Genomic DNA, 26,135 nt, shown 5'->3' on the forward strand with positions numbered 1-26,135 from the left:
ACCTGGATATTGAATCACATCACACAGTTGAACTGACATGACTGCTGCTGTAAATTTTTAAAAACATTATTGCATTCTTGATAATTGTGAGATTATTATCTCACCTTCCCTAGAAATTTGGAACATAAAAAAATCTGACTCATTCTTTGGGTACAGTAGATAAATGATACCATCTTGCTACCAATAAAAAGTAAACTGTAATTTTTTCACTCAATTATTAATAGATAAAATAACATTTGAGACTAAATGTGCAGTTTCCTCAATTCAGCAGTCCAGTTTTTTGCTGAATACATTTGTCATTAGGAATACAATATGATACCAAATTTTAAAGTGTCAGATTAACTTGCAAAAGCATATATTATCATTAACATTGATGTTTAAGTGCTGATTTATGCAATCACAGTGCCACAAAAAAGGAACATTTGCAAAATGAATAGCCTGAAAACATTAGAAGACTGCCCACTTCTAATTAACTCTAGAACACTTATAATAACAATGATGTAAATTGCTAGCAGGTCAGATCATTTATCCTGTACCTTTTTCTGAATTAGAAGATTAACCTTGGCTTATAGCTCTTTTATTCCTTTTGATAGTGATTTCCTTAGTCTCCTATGACTTTGATTTGTAGGATGATTTTTACTTCCACGAGAAAGCAAACCCCCAAAATCTCAATGATACATCGTTAATTTATCTTTACTATTGTTTCTAAACACACACACACACACACACACATACACACACACGCGAAACCATAATAATACTAATAACCAACAAATGATGCTTCTTTTCTTAGAAACTAATTTAAAGTTTATGTCTAGTGATAAATACTCTGTACCTTATGAAACCATAAAACTTCTATTCTTTCTTGGGTAATTCCTTCTCATGCCCTTCTCACTCCTCAACTTTATCATTTTCATAATGCAGGCAGTAAATTATTTGGGAAACCTTTCAGGCATTTAAGAGTTCAAGGCTTCTCTCCATAGCATGAACAATAGGCACCTTTTCCATTTTCAGGTGACTCATTTTATGCTTCCAGTTGTTCTGTTAATAACAAAGATATTTTGCCAGGATAATTATTTGCCTTTGGAGATTAGAGCAAGTGTGGGTGCTCAGCACAAGGTACAGTGGAGGAACCATCTTAGGTCAATAAAAAACAAAGATTAGCCTCTTTGTGTGGTTATTACTCGAGTTTACCTCTTTAAGTGAATAGCACTGAATTATATGATTACAGATTTTTATGTCAATAAATATTGCGATGTGTAAAAACACAAAGCTGCTACAAAAGCCTCTTATGTTATTGGATACCTTACTAGCAATGTAACTTCTTTACCAACACCCCAGCAGGTAGCTGTGATACCTATAAGAAATCAGGCTGTGGACCAAGGCTCCATGGTTTATTGAGACATCACTAAAACGGGAAAGATGACCTCAAAGATAGTTGTATGGGACAGTCTTCCCTGGGTTAAAAAAAAGTGCCAAGGGACTAAGAACACATTTTCTTTTTCATCAAGGGAGCAAATATAACTACAGGAAATTCCTCAAGTAACTAGACTTAAAAAAAAAAAGCTTATTTTGAATCTTGAAAGCCTTTTAAATTAAAAAAAAATACTTGGAGGCATTCTAAGATCACTGCTTTCTTCAAGGTGCACAAAATTGAGAAATAAGTATTGTTATTTTTAAAGTATTGTGTTTATGGTAAAATGTCTTTGATACTTAAATATTTAATATTTGCTAATTTTATTTAAGTTGTTATTTATATTAATAAAATAAAATTAAAATAAGAAACATTTCTAACTTGTCCAGTTTATCATTATGCAAGTCACTGAATGTGTAATTCCTTTAAATTATTTCTTGTGGAGGAACTATTTTTATTTAAGCTGTTAATTATAGCTCTACCAATAATCAAAATATAAAATGTATTAACATAAAATAATGTTGCAATTAGCTATATACTTATATATGTATATTTTTTCTAAATAGTATAGTATATGAATTAAATAATTTCATTTACTAGCAACAACTCACAAATTGTATAAACATCTATAAGTAGAACAGTCTTTCTATACTATTCTGCTACCAAATTCTGAGGCTAATTAATATTTCAATTGCTGCTAAAATAGATATGCTACAATTATCATGTTTCACACCAGTGTCAAAAAACAAATACATGATTAAGTATCATGTATTACCTGTAATTTCCCATGACTAAAAGATCTTGCTGTGTTTTTCTAAGAACAAAGAAGTTGTTAACTGTTTCTAAATGTATCTTCCTTAGTATGTTAGAGTTTATAATGGAAGTTGTGTCAATAACTTTTTCTTTTTCCCTCTTTATATGTGACTTTGATTTTATTTTTGTGTATAATAGATAGGAGTAAACTTACTTAAAAGAGGCCATTCTAGGCTTAGCAAACGTTTGGAGGTCGATAAAGGGAAGGTACATAATTTACAATTTTCCACTTCAGCTATTCTTTTGTACTTCATTAAGAGAAATTCCCTTTTTTTTAAAAAAAAAAGATTTTACTTATTTATTTTTAGAGAGAAGGGAAGGGAAGGAGAAAGAGAGGGAGAGAAACATCAATGTGTGGTTGCCTCTCATGCATCCCCCACCGGGGTTCTAGCCCCGCAACCCAGGCATGTGCCCTGACTGGGAATCAAACCAGCAGCTGTTTGGTTTGCAGGCTCAATCCACTGAGCCACACCAGCCAGGACCCATTATTATTTTTTTAAAAGATTTTATTTATTTACTTTTTAGAGAGAGGGGAAGGGAGAAAGAGAAGGAGAGAAACATCTGTGTGTGAGAGATACATTGATTGGTTGCCTCTCACACACCCTGCAACCAGGGACCTGGCCTGCAACCCAGGTATGTGCCCTGACTGAGAATTGAACCAGCAAACTTTCCATTTGCAGGCCAACACTCAGTCCACTGAACCATACCAGCCAGGGCTAATTTTAAGCTTTTTAAAAGCAAACAAATTTTCTGAAACTTAAGAATTTATGTCATGTTAAGTTTCAAACTCAGAAAATTTGGATTTGATTCCATGTACCCAGCGCAATGTCTTAGGTGACTCTAACTTAGTAACATTTATCTTTCATTATTTAACTGTTTCCCAAAATATATTCCTTTTGTCCTGAAATAAAATCCATCACTTTTCCACAGAAGCCCCTTTTTTTTTTTTTTTAGATTTTTATTTATTTATTTATTTACTTACTTTTTTACTTTTAGACAGAGGGAAGGGAGGGAGAAAGAGGAGAGAAACATCAGTGTGTGGTTGCCTCTTGGAGGCACCTCACTGGGATCCGGCCCACCACCCAGGCATGTGCCTTGACTGGGAATCAAACCGGCAACCCTTTGGTTCACAGGCCAGCGCTCAGTCCATTGAGCCACACCAGCCAGGGCCAAGCCCCTTATTTTTAATCAAGAAAGCACTTATTAGTGAAATGATTCATAGTATTATGCCACATTAATTTTTTCTAAGTAATCCACAATTATTTAGAGATGTTTTTAGTACATTGATATAGGCCAAATACAATCCCCATTTCATAGGACATGATTGCCCTATAACACAGATTTGAAAAGTGTATACAAATTACAGAAGTAACTTTTCCTAGTGTTTTATTATGTTTTAAAGTGCCAAATATACAAATTGTTTAAATGTAAAATTTTAAAAAATATTATCAAAATGACAAACACTGTAAAATGCTGTTATAAAGTAGCATATTATAGCATGGATATAAGCACAAAGTCACAAAATTTCTTCCAAAATGTAATCATTTCACAAGTAAATGAAAATATGGGTAATCTTTCTCCCTTTATATTGTACCCAGGGCCAGTGGTAGATATCACTGATGTAAAACTGAAATTGGCTGATCGTTTTCACTGAAGTGATTAGTTGTTTCAACTTTGTATGGATACAGACTGAAGAGCTTTGGCCTCATAAAAGACTTCAGAGCAAGCTTGGTTAGAAACTGTATCATGAAGACCTAAATCACAATAATGAACTCTGTTACTTAGAACCCTTCAAAATACTGATACTTACCCTAATTATCTGGGTAGGGACATAGAGCTGCTATCTTGACTTGAAGAAGAAAATTTTAATTTGGAACACAAGCTCTGCCAAAGAGTTAGAGGAATGTTTTACCAGGAAATGTCATGTCAAGGATTCCACAGATAACTGAAGATATCCCTGAATGTACTAATGTGTAGAGCCATGCTTTTTGAATTAGTGTATCTGTCAGATTACCTCTTTTTATTACCACCATGTAGTACTGTATTTATTAATATTCCCTTAACAGCTTAGACAAAGTATCACTAATACATGTTTGGGGGAAATAGTCATTTTTGCCTCATAATGTGCCAAAAAAGAGTTTTGCAGTTGAGTTTTTGTTGTAAGATATCATTTGGAGAGAGCAGAAAAGTGGACTACAGGTAACTATTAAGAGTTGTTTTTCCATGGGATTTCTGTTCTCAAAGATGTTGTTTCTGAAGATAACACATCCTAGAATTGTAGATTTCTAAAATGGAAAAGGACATTAACAATTTTCTAGCCCATCCCTCTCATTTGTGAGAATAAAATGAAGCCCTGAATGGTCCAATGACTTATTGAAGGTCATGTAATTTGTTGCCAAGGCAAAGCTTCTAGAACAGTGTCTTTTATTGGCCAGAATTCTAAAATGCAAGTTTTCCATTTTATTTGTAACATTATATTATACTCTCAATCTTACTTCTTTTTAAAACATGGGAATTGAACACAATGTTATGAATAAAAATTACTAAGTTCATCTTTCTTGTTTATTTTTAAGCTAGAAAATCAAATGTAAAGCACTTATGATGAATTTTTCAAAGGAATAGATATTACAGATTTGGGGCCCAAGTCTCCTTTAGACCCCCAAATATATGGTTTCTTCAACCTTAACTGGACAGAAAATATGTTGAAATTATTATTTCCATAAAAGGAACATTTGACAATTTTAAAAGCATTTATTTTGGGGGCGAGAGAGTTTATTTCCCCAAATAACAAGATAGTTGTAGCCATCTTGTTTCAATAATTATAACTCAGCAAGCACAAAGAATGAGGACTATAAAACTGTTTCTCTAAATGAGAAGCTGGAGCACAAGTGGTAGGGAGTGAAAAAATAAATCTTAAAAACTCAAATGACAAGTTCCTTCTGGCTAGAGACTAAGACAAAGGAAACCACATAACCCCAGATTGTGCAATCTATAAAGACAGAGTGATAAAGTGAGCTACGTAAAGAGAGACAACGTGCTCTGGGACTTACAAATGAACACCTTCATGTGAGGGAAAGGAAAGATTTAAGGAAAGGCTGTCAAAATGAATTTTGAGAAGTTCTCCATGATAATTTTAATGAATCTACATTTCAGCTCTCTGTGTTCTTGCTCAACTCCCTCCATTTATAGCTCAGACAGACTCAGCACCTGCCAGCCATGCCCAGGAGTTCCTGATGTCCCAGCCTAGTGCCTCAGCCTCTGAGCTGCAAAAGTCCCTTGCTTGACAGGGGTTAACCATATCCGGAAAGCTCTGGAAGAGGTCTGCTTGGTGGCAGGTCTGCTGCTCTTGATATGAGGCATCTTGTTGGACTGGAGACCAGGAGCTGCGGGAAAGCCAGAAACAAGGCTCAGATGGGGATGGCAGCAAAGACCTCAGTTCTTACCACTGGTCTTAGTCTCTGGGGACTCAGAAAAGGAATAGGAGTTCTTCTCCCTTTTCTGTCAAACCCCACAGTTGGGAAAGAATGGACATCTCCCCCCAAAACCCCATTCCCAAGTAAATTTCATTTCCTTTTTCATCCTCAAGTAAAAAAATGAGTCACTAATTAATGCAATTCTGTAAGCATAATTGTAAGCCACCCTGTTGACCTGTAATGATGTGTTTTACCTTTACTTACCGGGAGAGAATGAACAACTTGGAAGTTTGAGCAACTCGAAGAAAAACTACAAATTATAGTCCCTCCCGTCATGCACACCACTCCCAGCCCGTTCTACCTAAAAAGCCTTCACATTATGGATTTCATTTTGCATTTAAAAAAATCATTTAAAATTATGGTCGCAAAGAAAAAACTGGCAGTATTCCTTTCAGAGTGGTCTGAGAAATATTGCATCAACACATCTGAGGAAAATAAATAGAAACAACAAGATCTCTTTCAATTTTGTTTTTGAATCAATACCCAAAATAACGACCAGAAGCAAAAATCTACCGGTGCGTTAGCAAGCAGGATGCTCGGCCAGTCAGCTTCATCCTTCACCGCTGAGCTGTTCTGTGTGGGCCCCTGCCGCAGCTGCAGGCCACTAGAGCAGATAGATAATGTAGGAGAGGATGACCAGGCCTATGATGGCAAAGAACATCAGGATGAAGATATCCAGCATTATGGAGTCCTTGGCCGAGGAGGCCTCTGGATTCCAGGGAAATGTGAGCTGTGAGCACGGAGGTTGCAGCCAGTAGAGAGAAATGGCTCCCTCCCGCCTCCCTCCGCTGCCCAGCCCTCGTTTCCCCCCCCTCCTGCTTCCAAGGGGGAGACGGAGGGATGCTGCAGCTCCATCAACAGCTTACTTCCCTCCTCCCCACTCCCCCACCAACATACCACAGCCAACCAATCATAAAGCCAGGGAGCCGGTAACCAAGGAACTGCTCACTGAGACCAGGCAGAACTGAAGAGGCTCAATTTCTTCCCAGGAACCCAATCCCACCCGTTTGTATCTATCTAATGGAGTCTGCATGATATGGACTTAGGAGGAGATCTGATCGCTATCCAGATCCCCTAGGAATGAATCTTCCTGACTACCTTTCTTCTTCCTTTTCTCCTCACATGTCCCCAGCAAGTTATCTCAGAAAAATAGTGGCTGGGAGTTGGGTGAACCATTGGCAAGTTGGAAGGGTCCTGTTTTGGAGCATCAGGGACAAGGGTCTCGTGTAAGTCTCGACTGGCATGTCTGGGATGGAGCTAACACTTAACGGGATTTCTAGACTGTAGCAGATATTGCACATGGTGTAATTTCAATCTTCCTACACGTCTTTTATAGATAAGGATCAGGTTGCCTGATGTTTCACTGGAAATGCAGAGACCAAGATTCAAAACTAAGCTTGCATGCACCGGAGTCCATACTGTTCTCTCCTGCCCAGACTGGCCCACCCTCCAAAGTCCAAAATGCCCCTCAGCCCCACCTGTGCTGCTCAAGTCGCGAGGCATTTTTGCTCAGGTCACCCTATTTATAGGGCGAGCACCAGAGGCCTCTCTTTCTCTATTCCTCATCTCTTTGTGGTCATTGCCAACATTCTTGTTCTCTTTTGTATCCTCTTCAGAGAGCTCCACATGGCATTACACCTAGAGAGGGCACCAAAGAATTTTCAGGCCCATCCCTGTGCAGGAAGTGTCTAGAAATGCAAAGGCAAGTGACTTCTTCTGAGGAGAAAGGAAAAAATTGACATTTCATTTTTTAAAGCTGGGTAGTGGGTACTCAGTTATATACTTTTTTATGTCTTTTTATGTCTTAATTATTTCCTAGTAAATTAAAAAATTTCCTCTATGACATCTCTATAGCCTAGTGTCCATGGCTCCATCCCCAAATAATTCTTTTGAAGGGCCTGGGGCGAAGAACTAGTACCCCCCCTCCTCATGCTAGTAGAAGGGGGTCTAGAAACTCCTCCCACTGGCCCGTCCCCAGGAGGCAGAGTGCTGGTCCCCTTCCAGGCAGGCTGGCTGTGCCCTCAGATTGCCCGGGTGAGTGGAGCCTGGGAATGCAGCCCCCAGAAGAAAGGGAGCAGGCCCACGGGAGGCAAGATTCGCCAACTCATCCCCTTCTAGTGGGAAAACGTTAGGCAGCCAGCTCCTTCAGGGGAGGGGCAGGTGTCAGTGTTGTCTTTAATTATCCCACCCAGTGACGCCTCTGACACGCCCCACGCCGCTCAGCCCTGCGACACACACGGCCTGTCATTCCCCTGACTATTACCATTCCCTGGGTTAGGAAAGCTCAGTTCAGGCTCAGTTCGGGGAAGCCCTTTTCTTCCCCACCCTGCTGTTACCCTGAAGCTAGAGAATGCCTCTGTGCTGAGCCCCCAGTGGGGAATGTTCTTCTCCACAAAACAGCCAGACTTGAGACTGACCGGTGGCGCTGAGCCAGGGCAGAAGGGTCTGGATTCCTTCTTTACCACTGCCCCTTCCCCAGCCTGACAGAAGGGAGGAGGCTGCCGGGCCTTTTAGTGAGCGGTTAGACCTAGGACGCCTGAAGCAAAGAAGAGGGCCCAGGAGAGGACAGAATGAGACATGCAACGGGCCTGGGTACACAGCCCACCCTAGCGAGGGAGCATGAGGCCATGAGCAGTGCACCGGGGTTCCTAAGACTTCCCGCCCAGCTGTGTGACCCCCACCAAACCACTGCCTTTCTGGTTTCAGTGAACCCTATCTGTAAGATGGACATTGCGGTAGTTACTTCTCTCACAGAGCTAATAAGATAAAATAAAAAACATGTGTTAAAGATTACATTCATCAGGCATCATGAGCACTGCTTCGGCTTGTCAGACCACCTAACAGAAGGCTTCATCTTTGTCTAATCCCCCTGCAGCCTGTCCCAGTCTCCCCAACATTTCATCCCTCTAGCATGTGCCGAGTCCCTACCAAGAGCAGGCTGGGCGCTAACACTGCCCACCTGCTGAGCTCATTCGTTAATTCGACAAATACTTGTTGAGCAGCCCTGTGCCTGGCCCTGCACAAGCACTAGGGGCTTAAAATGAATTAGACCCGCCCTGCAAGTGCCCCGGCCAGTGGGGAGACAGAAAGAGAATGTGGGAACTCAGGGAAGTTTCTGAGTGTCCACAAGCTGGGCAGAGGGATGCAGCCAGGAGCAGACTGGTGGAGAGTTCTCGACAAGGAGGAAGTTAAGTGCCAAGGCAAATTACTACCCTAGGCTGACAGCTTCCAAACTGGTCTCTCCCTGAAGGATCGTAGGGCCCTCAGGAGGGTGACAGGCCAATGGCCCCATACAGATGGAACACACACATACAGCTGCACCTCAGAGCCAGAGAGAAAACGAAGTCCGCAGGTAAAAATTATACTTTTATTTGAGTCACCAGAAAGATTCACTTGTGGTCCAAGTCAAATGTTCAGAATCATAACAGGCCAGAAGGATTTGATCCCAAGCACAAGCCCACAAGGGAGGGGACCAAACAGACCAAGAAGAGACAACCACCCCATATAAAAAGATGAATGACGGCTTCACACACACGGACGAAATGTTTGGACAGAGGCAAATTTCACATGGTCGTTTGTTTCTTTTTAAATACAGGTTTGTGGGTGGTACTTTCCAGCTATTAAAAAAAGGAGGGGGCCCAAAAGTGCTTATGTGAAGGGGAAAAAAGGCAGAAATTAAGCAATAGTTTTCCCTGGAGGGACATGAGGAAGAAAACAGGAAGCAGTGTTGAGAAAATTCCCTTTCTCACCATTGGGCTTCTTGTGTTTTATTATTGGTCCACTGACGTTATATTCACATTCTAGTTTGGATGTTATCTTCTTTCCTGGGACACGGGCTAAAAGACCTCTGTGAACTGTAAGAGAAGATCTGGGCCTCAGCTCAGCCCCCAGATTCTGTGCTCTTTTAGGGATGGATGGTTCTGGAAAGGAACAAGGACTCCCAGTAGCCCCTGGGTCCCTCAGCACCAGTGTGACAGTCCCTGCTCTCTCTGGGGTGTATAAGAAAAGGCCCCCTATTTTTAGGATGGGAGGAGCAGAGGGCCGGCAGCAAGATTCCAGTGGCTGGCCTGCCTTGTTTTGGAAAGAAAATGCAGCTGAGTGAGGAGGCTATTTCTTGCTCCTCCTCCCGCCCTCCCAACCGCAGGTCCTCCGGCAGGATGTGTCTCTGACCTTTGGTCCCACAATCCATGCTGTGCTTTGAGATCAAGAGGAAAGGGATGATCCAGCACCTCTCCCAAGGCTTCCAATATTGCTCCCTCGTCCCCCTAAATCACCCAGTGTGACACCCTCCCTCTGCCCTCACCTGGCTGGGGCCAAGCAGGAAAAGGGGTTATTGGTCAGGCAGGAGCTCCTGCCCCCCACTCCCCCCTGCAGTCATCTCCTGAGCTCCCTGATTTGGAGTAAATATTCCCAACTCACAAGCAACGAGGGCTTGTTGATCGCGCCTGCGGCCCACCACCGCAGGGTATGAGGATGCAAAGGTGTCCACTGTGAGGCCTGAGTGGACTCAGGGTGAAGGTGGGAGGGGGAGGCCCAGAGGGTAACGAGAAAGCCCAGAGATGAATAAAGCCAGGCAAGGGCCGTCACAGCCACCAGTGAGGAACAGAAGGGACTTGGAGATAGCACCACTTTCCCCTCCTCATCCCGGGGTCTGTGCTTCCAGTTTTGTAGCCCTGGGACCCTTTCCCAACACCTCAAGGGGGCTTTAGGTAAGTAAGGGAGAGGCCTGGGGGGAGCCTCCCCGAATAAGGCACCCACAGTGTGGGTTACACAGGGTCCTCTGGTGCCTCCTCTGCAGTGCAGGGCACAGCGGTAGGGGGTGGGAATATGCCTGGGGCCACGGTGCCTTCCTCTGCCCCATCCCAGCAGGCTCTACCAGCCCCCGCCAGTCTCCAATCGCCCCGGCACACTGCAAGAGGGGTAGGTGGGCTCCTCCATTCCTGGACAGAAGGAGGAACTTTCATTCCAAAGAAAACTAAGGAACTTCTCTCCCCTAGGGCCTCCCCTCCCCGGTCGCTGTGGGTTTTGAGGAAAGTATCAGGGGAAAACAGTCCTGTGCACCCTGCATCAGCCCAGAGGCTCCTGCAGCCCGCACCCTGACCCTTTGCTCACGCTCACGCCAGCTCACACAGCTAGAGACACACATGCTCCTTCCCCCACACGCTAAGTCCTGGAGATGCGGAGGATCCTGTGGCTTTGGACAGATCCAGTCCACGGGGGATGGGAGGCCACAGGGAGGGTGTCTTCCCATGAGGAGTAGCAGGGAGTGGCCCACCCAGCCCAGATCTCAGGGGGCTGAGCCTCGACAGCCAAGAGGCCAGAGGCTTCCTTGCCCCACCTTTCAGGACCGCAGTGTCCAGCCAAGGAGGCAAGGCAGGGTCCCTGGAGGTTGAGGAGAGTGAGGGAAAAAAAGGGCTATGGGTGCTCTCCATCCCTTCCTTTCTGCAGCTGACCCTAAAAGTAAGAAAGGCCAGAACTTGACCCAAGCCGTGCTTCCTGGGGAAGCTCCTAGCCCACGCCCGGTGCGGGTGCGCAGGAGAGCAAAATCACAGTGTGAGGAGGAACACTGCGAGGGTAAGCGGGCCCCAAAGTGGGGACTTGACCCTCCTTTGCTGTCTTTGAGAAGGGGAGAGGGGGAGAGGTGGGAGAGGGGATCCCTCAGGGAGCCAGCAGCTCATCTTTCAGAGGCAAAGCCCTCTCACTGGTGCCTACCCAGTGCAGTCGCCCACCTGTCCCACTCCGGGGACAAGGGCAAAAGGGATGGGGCTCCACTCCCAGGAATGTATAGAGCCCCTCCCCCAGGAGGCCTGGGGGTCTGGGGCTCGCCCCAGCCCTGGAATGTTCGGGTGTGTAAGGAGGTGGGCGGAAGGGCCTGAGGGGGCCAAAAGAGAGAGAGAAGGTAAGGAGGTGTGGGAGCCGCTGGGTTTCCCGTTCCAGAGCAGCCCCTCGGGCCTCGGCCTCCCCCAGGAAGGTCCACACCTGTTCCATCCAAGAGAAAACCAAGACACTGGTCAAGGGGAAAACCTGCCAGAGGAAGGAGCCCGCAAAAGTGGCAGAACAAGGCTTCAGTTGGCAAAAGGAGCTGGAGGAGGGTAGGAAGAAACAAGCTGTCGCAGATTTAAAAACACAAGAGACACTGAAGGGTGGACAGGTCACGCCCAGGACGATGCGATGCTGTGGAATGCACTGAAGGAGGGTGGGGCGGGGCAGTGCCCGGCGGGCTCAGATGGCCTCCACGTAGTTGGCCGGCAGCATTCCTGTGTCCCCGGTGCGCTCCACGGTCCCGTACATCCAGCCATCATCAATCTGCTGCACGTTGACGATGGTGTCCCCATCCTGGAAGGAGACCTCGTCCTCATCGGCGGCGCTGTAGTCATAGACTGCGCGGTACCGCTTCTGCAGGGGCGGGGGCACAGTCAGCCCAGGGCCCAGCGCCCCCAGGACCCCAGCCTTCCTTCCTAGCTGCCTGGGGCCCTCGAGCAGAGCCCGGGTGAGCAGTAAGCCAGCACTGGGAGAGAGGGAAGAGCTGGACTCTGCCTTGAATTTTCTCACCTCTTTGTCTCACTTCCTTGGAATGTCCTATTATTTGGCATCTACTAAGAAGCAGGCACAAGACAGGGACTGAGGCCACAATAGCCAGGATCCACCTCTTGAAAGAGGAATGCAACAAGGTCCCATGGACACATTGCCAGTTAGTTTCAAAATACGACATGCCTTGTACGCTATTATCTGCATTATTATAAGCACCAGTCTGTCCTCTTTTTTTTTAAAGCTGTGATAAGCCTGGCTTCATTCCCAAGTTCAGGACAAAGGCTTATTCTTTGGAGAAAAATCTCTAGGTGACATGAGAGATTTCCACCTTGCAATCGCAGGCAAAGCCTTATGCTTAAGCTCTAGGGAATGTCCAGTAAAAGCACATGAATTCCAACTGTGGTCTTGGAGGTGAGCATGATTCTAACATACTCTAATCTTACTGTCCTTGACACTGAATTATCTCTGGGGGAGTCAGCGCAGCCTTGTGGTCCCTGGGGCCAGGCGGGTCCCTCGGGAGCCTCCCAGAGCCACTGCTACATCCCACTGCCAGCACCCCTGCTCAGACCTGTTTCCAGCCTCCGGTTCGCTCCCTCTCACTGCTCAGCATTGTGACTTCAGGGGGCCTCTCCAAAATGCAAACCTGATCATGTTACTCCCTGGCTTTAAATCCTTCCAAGGTCTCCCATCCTCTCTAGCACTAAATTTCAAACTTTTTCCCCAAGCAACAAAACCTACTCCATTAGCGCCCAGGTCTATGGAATTGAGGGTTCCTTTATCACCAACTCTGGCTCTACCTTTTGGGCTGAGTAGGCACCATCTCTGCCTGTATTCTGCAACGGCCTCCTAACTCATCTTCCTACTTCTACCCTTGACTTCCTACTGCCTTTTCTCAACACAGCAGCCAGAGTGATCTTTTAAAAAACACAGGTCAAATCCCTCACTCTGCATAGCTCACCAGCCACAAACGCCTTCCTGTGGCCTACAAGTCCCTAGCTGATCTGACCTCATCTCCTACCCTCTTCCCCTCTCTGGCCCCTTAGCCTTTCTGCTGGTCCTTGAACTTCCCTAGCATGTTCCTGCCTCAGGGCCTTTGCATTCCTCACACCACTTCACTTTATTGAGGAATTTGCTGCGCTCTCTCCCCTTATCCTACTGTTCTTTCTTCATAGCATGTGCCACTATCTGACCTTTCACTGTATACCTACTTATTGCTTTCTTGTTTATCTCTCAGACTGGAATGTGAGCTCCAAGAGGGCAAGAAGGTGGTCTTTTATTCAGAGTCAATCTCTCCTGTCCAGGGCATGCTTAATATGTGACGGATTGGCCAGTTTACTTCTCTAAGTATTGTCCCCCCTGCTCCTACATGAGCTGCTCTGAATTTCCAGGCATCCAGCACAGAGGAGCTGAGCTCGGCCAGGAGCTCCACCAGGGTGGCTCAGCCACACCTGTGAGTAGCAGAACATACAGGCCGGGAACTTCAGCTCTAAGGACTGGTAGGAACGCCTCACTTCCTGCTCTGCTCGTTCACTTATTCAGCAAACTTAACAAGTGCCCACTCAGTGCCTGGCTCAGAGTAAGTGAACCAAAGGAACAATGCCCTGCCCACCCAGAGCTTCAAGTCCAGCGGGGGACATAGAAGGTAATAAACAGAGGACTGTTTTCAGTTGCAAAGAGAGCTCTAAAGATGGCGTGACAGAAATGTCAGAGGCTCACTGGACAGGAGATGGTTTGGGAGGGCCCTCCAGAGCAGGGGCAGGCTGGGATCTGAAGGATGAGGGGGGTGGTCACGAAGAGTGGGGAGCAGAGCCCAGGTCTGGGAAGCCCTGGGAGAAACGTGCTTCGCCTGCTCCCAGGTAGCTGGACTAAGAAAACCTGGGTTGGGCGGAGGGCAGTAGGGATGGAGGTGGAACACAGGGGCCCGGCCCAGGGCCCTGACCTAGAGGCTGAGATCCCTATCAGCTGCAGATGACAAAGGAACTAGGGTCAAAAAGCAAGGAAAGCCAGGCCTTCTGCATGGGGTTTCTAAGAAAAATCTATGACTTATGCACTTCCCTAGGCCCACCAATCTCTGGCTGTCCCAGGCCTGGCTCCTAGAATCTTCTACCTCCCACCTCTACCCTCTGGCCAGGGCTACTCACCCCACCCCCGCCTGGGGCGCTGCGCTGTATGGAGACTGGGGCTGCAGGCTCCTTGTAGCCTCCATAGGACGGGGCGGCCTGCTGCTGCTGGGGCTGCTGGTACGCTGGAAGATGGGAGGAGACAGGGCTCAGAACCTGTCTTGCCAAAACAGCCCCTCCCAGGGCACCCCATTCCTCCCCACAGCCCACATCATGGACCCCACCCCCCACAGCCCTGCTCAGCCCCCGCCTCTCAGAGGCAATGTCTGTGTGCACGCTTGCAGCGCTGTGTTGTGTAAGCTGCCGCGGGGGCTGCATCTCCCCTGTCACATGGGGAGCCCAGCCTGGGCCCGGCCTGAGCTCATGCCCTCGGTGGGGGATACGGGCAGGCAGGCGGGTGGGTGGGCGGGCGGGCGTGCGTGTGTGAGTATGTGTGTGTGTGTGTCTTCTCCCCAACCTGTAGCTGGCCTGGCCTCAGGTCCACTGCCCCCACAGGCCTCATGCTCACCCAGGGGGCTGGTTGGGAAGTGGTGAGGCTGCTGCTGCTCCTGGGGTCTCCGGTAGCTGCTGCTGTCCTGGGAATCTCGGCGCTCAGGCTCCAGGCCCTCACCCCCGCCGGGGCCCATGCGGCTCTTCTCAAACTCCTCGTGGTATTTTATCTGAAGGGGCAGAAAGCAGTGGGTAAAGGACCTCCAGAAAACCAACCTAAGCTCCCTCCCATTGTCACCCAAGATCCGGGGATGGGAGAGGCTCCTTGAGGGCCTCCTGGCAGAGAAAACCAGGTTCTTGTGGGAGTGCATAAGTTGTGTGCCCTTGGACAAGCTCTGGAACCTTGCCAGGCCTCAGTTCCCACCTCTATAAAATGGGACATCAGTGTCCCAGGTGTAGCAGGGAGATGCAATGAGATGACAAATGGAAGAGGGCCGTGTAGGCTAAAGCACCAGACCAATGTGAGTGGTCATTTTCATGTGCCTGTGGCAGGACTCAGGGCTGCCCTGCTTCCACTCTGGTCAAGAGCAGCAATAGCAGCAACTGTTTATTGAGCACCTACTAGGTGACTACCAGGCACTGTGCTTGCTGTTCCACATCATGGCTCATCTGACCTGTCAGCATCTACGAGGGGATACATTACAGCCCCCGCATCAGACAAGAAGGAAACTAAGGCACCGATAGGCAAGGTGAGCTGCCCAAGAACACGCAAATTCCAGAGCCTGTGCTCTTAATTAGCAGGCGATTCTGCCTCTTGTAGGCACGAGCAGTGGAGGCCAGAGCCCTAGAATGCTCTCCTGAGGACCCCAGCCTTTGGGGACAGGGAATGTCAGGCTGCATGTTCTCTTGGAGATAGAGCCCTCCCCTGAGAAGATTCCAAAAATGGGCAATAAGAGGCCTGGAGAAGTCACACGCCCCAGCACTTGGCAAGAATTGGCTGAACTGAACATGCCAAGACCCTGCAGACCTTCCAGAGCTGTGTTTTTAAAAATCCGCTCTTCTGTTGATCTGCTTCCAACCCACCTGAGCTGCTTATTAGAGGGCAGGTCCCGGGGCCTTCCGTGCAATAGACAAAATCAGGGCTGGGGTTCTGGACTATGCATTTTTCAAAGCGCCTGGGCTGAGTCAGAGGCAGGCTTAAGTTTGAGAACCACTGATCTGGAGCAGAGGTCGGCCCACTGTCCAAGGGCCCACAGCCCATTTGCTCGGGGTCTGTGACTAAGAACAATTACTTCACTTTTTAAACGATGGGGGTGGGGGGGCACAAGAGGAATATTTTGTGACACGTGCACTTTCTATGACATTCACATTTCAGTCTCCACAAATAAAGTTTTATTGGAACACAGCCACGCCCAACGGTTTCCCTATTAGCTGTGGCCGCTTTCCCGCCTTCATCGCCACTGAGCTCAGCAGCTGTGACAGAAGCCAAATGGCCCACAGAGCCTAATATTTACTCTCTGGCCCTTGACAGGAAAAGTATGCTGACCCCTGCTTGCCCAAATACTTGTGAAATGTGTTTGCACAATTCTCCCAAATCACATCTATTTTATAAATTACATACAGGTATGACTTTATAAATATGGAAAGTGTATTGTAAAACCTACACAAAAAAATATGAATAAAAAAAAGTGTATGAGAAAGAACCAGGGCCAGGAGTTCCAAGGTTTTCTCCCTGCGCTCTCAGTGGCCTGTTGCCCATACCCCACCTCGTAGACCAGGGTCTATTAGCTTTTCAGAGAGAAAGCTGGCGGGGAGGAGAGCAAGCAAGGCAGGGGCTGAGGCCCGTGGTTCCAGAGTTCCAGGAGTGCTGGGCAGGTGGGCGGGCCTGGCGTGGGGGAGGAAGCGGGACAGAGAGTGACCAAATAGCTTCCCCTCACCCCCAGAGGAAACTCAGAAAGCAGGACACTGAGGAAAACTGGTCCTGTCCCACGCAGGCCCAGGCCTTGAATTCCCTCTGGGCCTCGGACCACTTGATGGGAGGCTGATTCTCACTTCCTCTTTACCAGCATCCTGCCCTGTGATTCTCCCGGTGGAAAATGGGGTGGGGGAGGCGGGAGGGGCAAGGAGCGGGGCAAAGCCTGCCCTCGGTCCTAGAGCAGAAGGAACCGGTGGTCCTGTGCCCTGGAACCCTGGCCAATGCCTGACGAGCTGTCCAGCCCAGGGCAGGCCTCTTTGGCCATCCACTCCCACCTTCTCTGCCACCTTCTCTCCCCATCCTCTCCCCATCCTCCGTACCAGCTTTGCAGGGAGGACGAGAGTTAACGCTTCGCCAGGCAGGGCTTACATATTAGTGACTAGACTAAAGGTCTGCGGGTGTGGCCCACTGGGCACACCTGCGTCCTTCTGCTGGCCTAGGTGATGATTACTCGCTGCAGCCTGGGCCAGGAGGACAGGCTGGCAGCAGCAGAGCCCAGGACAGGTCCGGTCCGGAGGCAGAGAGCGCCTCACTTTGGCATTTGGGTCAGGACCAGGCCTCTCCTCTCACTGCCCTTTCCCTTTCTGCCCAAGCAGGGCCCTGCGCCCAAATGGTGAAATAATAGGCTGAGCCTATTCCTGAGGGGGCAGAGCCAGCTCTGGCCAGACTGAAAACCCATCGGATCTCTGCACTTCCTGGCAGAAGAGCACCAAAGGCTGAAGTTCTCAGACAAGGGAAAACAGTGAGGGTCCCCCAGCCCCACTCCTCAGTGATCCCTGCCGAGCGATGGGGGGAGGGAGGGAGAAGAGGGTTCACCCTTCCTGAGGCCTCTAGGCTCATAAGGCAACTGCCCTTCTGACTTTTGTCCTGAAAGTGGGGAAGGTCAGCTTCCTGTGTTTACTTTCTGTTAATGAAAAGAGGCCGGACCCGGAGTCAGTGACCGGGGGAGGTGGACAGAGGCCTGCATGGGCCGAGGGTGCCAGGAGGTGGGTTGGGGACAGGCACCCCTGATGCTGGGGGCCCAGCTATCTGGGCAATAGACCCCTTCCCTGAGTGTGACTATCTGCATCAGTGTGGGGGAGGGGCGGTAAGGGAGAGCCCTGGGAAAGGGTGTGTGTCCCCTCGTGTGAGCCAAAGCCTGGTCCTACCCCTGTCAGCATCCTACGGGCTCAGTCCTTCACCACAGGCTGCAGCACCCCTCTCACCTCTCATCCCTGAAAGACCATGAGCCCTTCATTTATTCATGACCATCGGTGAGTCCTTTCCCCTCTGGGCCTCAGTTTCCTCATCTATAAATGGCACCACGGTACCATCTGCTCCCAGGTGGTCCTAAGGCTCTTGACCAGCTCTAAGAACCTAATGAAACTCTAGAGCGGAAAGCAAGTACTAAAGCCTATGTTTCACAAGTGGCTGGTGGACTCGATCCTGCACCTTAAAAAGACACTATATGCAGACAAATACTTACAAAATTAGAGCCAGCTGACCTGGGGGATGACGCAGCGGCAGCCTGAACAGGAAAGAACCCTCTCCCCACCGATGCAGGTACCACCTGTCACGGTTATCGTTAATAACTTTCACATATGCTCATAAATTCATAAAGGCTCTTTGCACATTATCTCCCTTGGCCTGAGTGACAATCACCCTAAGGAATAAATCAGACAGGTCCACCTTAATTCCCACTTTCCAGAAGAGGACAATGAGACTAGAAGCTAAATGACTTCCCGAGGCAGAGCTTTCATTACTCAGTTAGAGCTGAGGCTGGTCACATAAGGACAAAGTCACGGCTGGACAGGCCCTTCCTGAGAACAAGTGTGGGGCAGGGCGACCACATGCCCGCATCTGCCCCTGGTCTTGGTTTACGTCTCCTGTTCTGGAATAAATGTGAACAGCACTCTCTCACTCTCAGAAGAGATGACAATCATAAGGTCACCCTAACTTTGAGAGAAGAGGACAACGGGCATGTAAACTCAGGAGAGGCAGCACCGAGGAGGAGCGGACTGAGAAGAGGGAGGCTGCAGCTCCCTTCTGCCTGGGTGCACCTGGATAAAATGTCAGCAGTGCTCTCAACTTCCTTCCCTTCCCCTCCCCTCTCCAGCAAAGGAGGAAACTGCTATTACTTTGCTCACTGACCTAATGGTTTGAGAAGCAGATAGGCACATTAAAGGGTATTAGCACATCCGAAAGGGAAACAAACATTTTCTAGATTCCAAGGGCCTGGCTCACCCCTGCTCCAAGCTCACCCAAGTTCTGATCTTCTAAGAGCCCACATGGAGGTCACCCTAAGTCCAAAAATATCAGCAGAGCCCCAGCTTAAGATCTGCCCCGGGCCCTCATAGAAAGACGCCGCGCTCTAACTGTATCATGACATCCAAATGCATGTGGTCGAGGAGCTCAGGCCAGAGGGCCCTGCCCACTCACCCAGGCCCCTGGAAGCCAGGACTGCGGGGTGACTAACGGAGGGCCCGCTCCGAAACTAACGGAAACACACTTTCTCTGCTACTTCATGTTTTCTTTTCCCTGAGCCTCCCTGCTCTCCGGCTTGTGGTGAAAAACAAAGGTCTGACTTGACACGTTGTTCTCACATGATTCTACATCATGGCTAACAAGGGAACACCAGGCTTTAAATGGAACAATCAACTCATTAGCCGGGGTCTATTTTTATAATGTCTCCCATTTGTTGAGGGCCTATTTGGTGCCCTTATATGCTTCATTCATTTTCTTTTCTCAGTCAGTCCAAGAAAAATGTGTATTATCATCCCCAAGGCTCAGGAGATGGTTAAAAGGTAAGTCAGAAACTAGTTCTAACATCAGATTCTTAGTTCTCAATGACAAAATAACAATATTTTGTTCTTAAAACAAATAGAAATCTGTGTTCAATCTCGTTAGTAATCAGAGAAAGGCAAGTAAAAACTACAATGAGATATCACTATATACAATGAAAATGGTTAAGAAAAACAAGTCTAAGGATGTAGATCAATAGGAACCCTCATCGCTGCTGAGAGTAAATCAGTACAGCTGCTTGGAAAATAGTTCAACATTATCTAGTAAGGTTGAAGGAACGTACGCTGTAAGACCCAGCAATTCCACTCCACACCAACACTAAGAAATAGGAATGAGCATGGCTCTCTCTTCCTTCCTTCCTTTTTTTCTTTCCTCCCTCCCTCCCTTTATTTATTTAATTTCATTGCGGGAGAGAGCTGGGGAGCACACTGGGAGAGGGCCCGAGAGCATGCTGGGAGAGCGTGAGAGGGCAAGGGGGCGTCTTGCATGAGGATGTACATAGTGCACAGAAACATTCCAAATATCCATCAACACCAGAATCAATAAAACGTGGCGTAAGCCTTAAATGGAATACTATACAGCAACAAAAAAGAAGGAACTACAACTACATGCGAACATGTAGGTGAATCTTTAAACCTACTGTTGCCCAAAAGAAGCGAGATAAAAAAGAATGCATGCCATAGGTACAAAACCAGTTAAAACAAAACTAGAGCATTTAGAAATGCATAGTTACATATTAAAATTAGAAAAAATAGCACACACTTTGTGTATAGTTATACAAACTATAGGTTTGTATAACAAGCCTGCCTTCAGGCCATTTGACTCTGGGGTTGGAATTTTGTTCGACTTCACTATTTTCTACTGATTAGGCCCAGGCTCTAAAGACTGAGGCTAACGTAAGGGATATAAGCTGCTAATTATTTTTGTCTAATCGAAATGCAAAGGATTTCTGCCTGCATCAAGGATATCTCTGAAGTTTATGGTTTTATGGTCCTGTAGGACATTAACCAGTTCTGTATTTAATTGTATCCAGCATTTCTTTCCCTGACGAGGCATCCCCTCTGCCTGTCATATCCTCCAGCTGGTTCCTCATAAATAAGTTAAATATATGGTAGATGCTTACTTGCGATACAAGAGATTTTTTTTTTTTTAAACCCTTTGAAAAGTCTTTTGACGGGTGCAGTAATGTTGTTTCTTGACTTGCATGGTGAGTCTACACAGAGGGTTTACTGTATGGGTCACTGAGTGTTATATTTCAAAGAAAAAAGTTAAAAGACACAAAACTGTATACAGAAAAATCAATATATAAGTAAATATGTAAGTAAATGAAAGCATCTCTACTTGAAGGCAGTGGCTCCCACAAAGGGGCCTCAGCAATTAACATTTCCCATCCACGTAGCCATTAGAGCTCACGGCCAAAGGCCAGGACTCTGAAAGGATAAATGTTACCCTGTAGCATGCGGCTCTGGCCTCTCAACCCTGTAGATGCCTTTAATGAAGACACAATTACTCACCAGATGTAGAACTTACTGGTATCTTGCCTCAAATTTTTCCCCACAGTCTCCACTCTAGACAATGGCCCAATTTTTCAGCCCAACTTTACTCCCTGTCCCTTAGCCACAATACAGAAAGCAAATAGGGCTGCCTCAAAAGTAATAGTAACAGACAATATTTATCATATGCCAAGCACTTGACATTGTCCCTGCAACCACTTCCGAAGGTAGGGCCTATGGTCCCCATTTTTCAGTGAAGGAAACTGAGGCTCAGGCAGGGCCTGCCAGCCCTTGAACGATAGAAGCTGGGGCTCTGCTCTCACTGGCTCTTCCCACGTCACCATCTTGCCTCTGAGCAGGAAGGATGACAGGCCACACATAACCAAAGTGTTTAAACACCACCTGGGGAGACCAGACACCTATGTTTAAAATGCTCTCACTAGTAAACCCTCCAGCCTGCAGCACATTCACCAGGGAGGCAAACTATCTCTCTGAAAATGGTCTGACCCCTGGAAACAGCTAGGAGTCACTGGGGGCTGGCCTGGCCACTGAGGGACGATATATATATAGGAACACTATTTTGGATACAAAACAAAAGGTGTGGCTCTAAACACCATCTTTCCCAAAACTCCTCTGGACGTGGGACAAGTCAGCAATGGCTCTAATCATGGTTTAAATTCCCTGGGAATTGTGGGATGCAGCCAGGCTGGGCACCCTGATTTAGGACTTGTCAAAGATTTTTCAGACTCTTAGGTGATGGTTCCCAAATGTCAGTGAACACCAAAGAAACCCAAGGAATGTGTTTCAATGCTGGTTCCTGGGCCCCATTCCTAGAGATGCTGATTCAGGCAGCCTGGGGGTGGGGCCTGGGAGCCTGCATTTTCAAAAACCTTCTCCAGTGATTCTAGTGCAGCTGGTGGGAGACCACATCTGACAGACTCTAACTGCATTCACTACAACCAAGAAAGAGTCTTCCAGCTTTGTGGCTGCACCTCACAGGTCCCAGCTAAAGCTGCAAAAGCAGAACCAGGTCAGGCTCAATTCATCTCCCCCACCTCTGAGCAGAGGACAATCAGCTAATTGCAACCCAGCGGTTAATGATAAGATGGTTATCTCCTTAGGTGTGAGTATCTTGGCCACAGTGAGTTCTGAGTTCGGTTACCAAGACTCCTCAGACAGTAACACCTCCAATAACTGGTGGGTAGGGGAGGGAAAAAGAACAGGTGTCGTAGTCTGGGTGTGGAGTATTCTGGAAGCCTTCCAGAAAGGGAGGCAGGAATGATTGGGCTTGCTTGTCTTCTCCCAGCACACACCCTGGAGGCTCAAACCCACAAGCTAGAAGCAATGACTGAAAGTATTCAAGGATTAAGGTTATAGTTGGGGAGCAAGTTGTCAATAATAAAAGACAAGAGTCTTCCCAAGAAAAAGCCAAAAAGGCCAAAGAGTCAAGATTCCAGCTTTGGGAGCCATTCTGTCTTTTCCCCATCACCCAAGGCTTCCTCCTCCCTCCAGTTTCCTCCTGGTGAGCTCTAAGATACAGACCTTCTTTCCCTCCTTACCTTTGGCCAGGCCCTGGCTTGTAAGGAAGGGGGTGGGGGAGGGCCAGGGCAAGGGATTAGAACCCTGGGAGGCACACCCTCCTAGCCCAAGGGAAGCCTTCTGCACCCCCAAGCCTTGAATTTCAAACTGCATGTTAGCAACCTAATTGTGAAACCCATTCAGGGAAGTCTGCAACCAGCATCTTCATAAAATGAAACAGAAAATATCTGAATACCCTCCAGTATTAAGAACTTTTTCCATGAAAGTTATGAGTCTGTTTTCGCTTTAAACAAATTAGCGGGCCTGTTTGGCTGGGGCAGGCTGGAGGGAGGTCCCCAATGTGAAATGTACTTCATATTGTAGCTTGCAGTCAGTCTGAAAGCCATGGTCTGGGACATGGCCAGTCGTCCCGGGCTGGGGCCCTGGCTTCTGAAACCACCTGCACCACTGTTGGAGCTCCCCCCAAGCACACTAAGAGTGTCCTGACCAGGGGGTCGGGCAGAGGAAAGGGGAGCCAGGTAGCGGGATGGGGAGCACATGGGTGGATGCCAGGTGGGCCACCTTGAAACCCAGCCTATCTGCAGCCTCAGCTCAAGTCTCTCTGTTCCACCTGGACAACACACAGACCCCTTCCCATTCCAGCTGTAAAGACAACTGCTTGCCCAGTCCTTCCTTTGCAGGCTCTCCTGGCCCAGCGGGCTGGGCGCTTCCTGCAGCCCCGTGCCCCAACACCCCCGTGCGCCGGTCTGCAACCCATATTCACGGTCCGTGCTGCGGCTCAGAGCACTGCTCCACCCCACGTGCCCAAAGCCCCAGAGGCGGCCTCCCCACGAGCCCAGGGCCACACAGGCTGCAGGTCTATGGCTCGGCCAAGCAGGAAACCCGGCGATCCACCGCCCATTCTCTACACTCAGCCTTGCCCACGCCAGACACTGCTGACCAACCTGCGCCCAGGAGGGCCCAGGCCAGGGGCGGCAGGGCCGCCGGGGGAAGCTGGCTGGGGTTTTTACACAGGAAGGAAGAACAAGCCAAGGTGGGGGAGGAAGCTGAAGGAGGGCGGAAATGACTGCAATGTCAGCACCCAAAGGCAGACAAGGAGGGTGGCCCCTCCCCATCCCTGCCACCCAGTTTTGAAGTTTTGACCTTTGTGCTCAGACAAAACAGCTAGTCTGGACCCTAACACCCACCATAGCCAGGAAAAAAACCCATAAAACTTCAAAGAGTTCGGGGGGGCCATTGAGCACATAGGCCCTCCCTATACCCCTCCCCAAAGTATAGTCCTTCGCAGGCAGAAATGCTATGTGGGCAGAGGGTGGTAAAGGGGGAGTCTGGGGTACACAAAAAAAATATCTGGGATCCCTGCACTCTTCCCTTCCCGCTGTTCACGCAGCTGTCGCCCAGGCCCGCCCCGAGGCCTCATTCACATCTGCCAGACTGGCAGGGAGGCGACAACAGGAAGGGCAGCAGGTCAGTGTGGCACCAGGAGGGCAGTGGAACTTACGTTACTGATCTGGTCCTGGGTCTTCTTGATTCTCTGGAGTTCGGGTGTGTCTGCCACGACGCTGAAGCCTTTGCCCTTGTTCTTCTCAAACTCCTCCTTGTAGCGCACCTGGAGGGCCCAGATGGGAGGGACTGGAGTCAAGCCAGGGGAGCAGAGAGGGCCCTCGCTGAGGGCCTTCCCTGAGGCAGCAGCCAGGGCAGGAGAGAGATCCTGACCGAACTCCCCCTGTAGTGACAGCCGTCCCGACCCCCCCAACTCAAAACAGAAGCCTTAACCAAAAAGTACAAAAGTCATAATGACAATCCACTAATACGTACTCAGTGTATGCAGTGCATTTGGAGTGCCAAGTGCTCTACATGAACTATCTCATTTAAATCTTACCATATGCTATTCTTAGCTCCATTTTAGATAAGGAAATTGAGCCACACAGATTATAGTCCCATGCCCAAGGTCACACAGTTTAGCAGCAAACGTCCAGTGCCACCAAGATGCACAGCTTCATCTGCCTGACTCCCAGCCCTTCACCGCCAGCCCGTCCTGTCAGGAGGCTGTCAGAAGGAAGAGGGCTCTTGCCAGAGCCCCAGAGTCTGCCCCAGCCCTCGCCCTAGCCAGGCCGCGGCCCTACCCACCAAGAGCGCAAGGCAGTTTCTAAGTGACCAGCTAAGCGAGGGCTGTGCCAAGGGACAAAGCTGGAGCCCACAAAGGAGGGCGGGAGACAGCCACTTGGAAGACTCAGTCAATGAGCCTTTGACAGGCACTGGTGGCTTCCTGGAGCCTGCCGGGCCAGGTCAGCGCCACAGGAGTGGACAACATCGGTTCGGGACGGCGGACAGCACTTCAGGACAGGGTTCCAGGCTCTGGGTTAGAACCCTGCCACCCCACCACGGCCCTCCTCTTCTGAGAATCCATGGATCCTCGAGTGGAGGGACTCAAGTCAGGCAGCAGAAAGGACTTTCCAAACACTCAAGGAATTGAAATAGGAGGATTAGCTTGTCCGCCCCCACCAAGGGATTTAAAGAACATAATGAACACTGTTAATGCCCATGGGACAGAGAACTGTGCCCTGGCTTCCAGAGACGTCACTGTCCACCTTGGCAGCCAGCTGTTCCAAACCCCACCAGCTGCCTGGATTTTCTCCAGGGGGCTGCGCTATCCTGGAAGCGGTCAGCCCAGGACATGAGGCCCAGGACCTCGGGAGTTTCCAGAATGGCAAGCCCAGGCATGGAATCATTTGGTCACAGGGCCGCGCTGCAGGACGACCCAACTGACAACACGCATGTAGGCCGCCCTGGCCACACCTGTCAGCTCCCCTGCACACCCCTCAGGGGTCAGGAGTCCTTTTTTGTCCTTTGGGGCGTCCAGCTCATCCATCCCTGGGCTTCTTCCTAAAAGGTTCCAGAAACTCCTTTGTTTTAGCCCAGAACAAAAACAAAGGCCTGGACGTGCTAGTTCCCATCAGAGGGGAAGTTAACACAGTGGATAAAAGTACCACCCCACCCCAAGGGCCCAGGACGGCCCAGCACCAGCCCATCCAGGAAGGCCTAAGCCAGCATGTGATGCTTGGTGTGGGGGCGGGGAGGGGAAACCCTCTAAGGAGGAGGCATCAGGGCAGGCGAGGCCCTTAGAGTCAGAAAAATGGAGCTCCAGATACAGAAGCCCCAAATCCAAGGCCTCTTGCCTCAGTTTCCTCACCTGTAAAAGTGCTGTCATAGGAACCATGGGGCGGGGACTTCCTATGTCCAAGCATGGCCCAAATGCCAGAAGGAACTGCTACGAACACAGGGTCAGTCTCCTGCTTGCTAAGTGACCCTGGGTCAACGACTTAAGCCTTCTGGGCCTTAGTTTACAAATCTGTAAAACGGGGCTAGTAACACCACCCATTCCAATCCGCGGGGTAGATCATAGTGGGTCTACGGTAGCTGCCTCACCGGGGAGCACACGGCAGGGCTCACCACATCCTGGTAAGGGTCGTTGTGAAAGTGCTTTGTTAAAGTCCTGAACAGACCAGCACTCCCCACTCCCCCACCCCCATCCTCTACTTCCTGGCCTGGCAAGGGTCAGGACCC

The 26,135-nt window shown here is 48.7% G+C and overlaps 1 protein-coding gene across 2 annotated transcripts in view; it reads right to left on the reverse strand.

Moving 5' to 3' along the window:
* Nucleotides 1–9,325: 9,325 nt before the first annotated feature.
* Nucleotides 9,326–26,135, reverse strand: part of LASP1 (LIM and SH3 protein 1) — a 37,659-nt gene continuing 20,849 nt past the window's right edge. For both annotated transcript variants that reach the window (XM_054593876.1, XM_054593877.1), the window contains 4 exons: nt 24,070–24,177; nt 14,860–15,010; nt 14,373–14,476; nt 9,326–12,096 (listed from right to left, as the gene is read on the reverse strand). In XM_054593876.1, coding sequence (XP_054449851.1) covers nt 11,923–12,096; nt 14,373–14,476; nt 14,860–15,010; nt 24,070–24,177 — 537 coding nt within the window. In that variant the 3' untranslated portion in view covers nt 9,326–11,922. The remainder of the gene's footprint in view (nt 12,097–14,372; nt 14,477–14,859; nt 15,011–24,069; nt 24,178–26,135) is intronic.

Source organism: Pteronotus mesoamericanus, unplaced genomic scaffold, assembly GCF_021234165.1.
Source record: "Pteronotus mesoamericanus isolate MK-2021 breed Mesoamerican mustached bat unplaced genomic scaffold, CSHL_Meso_final scaffold_476, whole genome shotgun sequence".
In the NCBI taxonomy this organism is placed as follows: domain Eukaryota; kingdom Metazoa; phylum Chordata; class Mammalia; order Chiroptera; family Mormoopidae; genus Pteronotus; species Pteronotus mesoamericanus.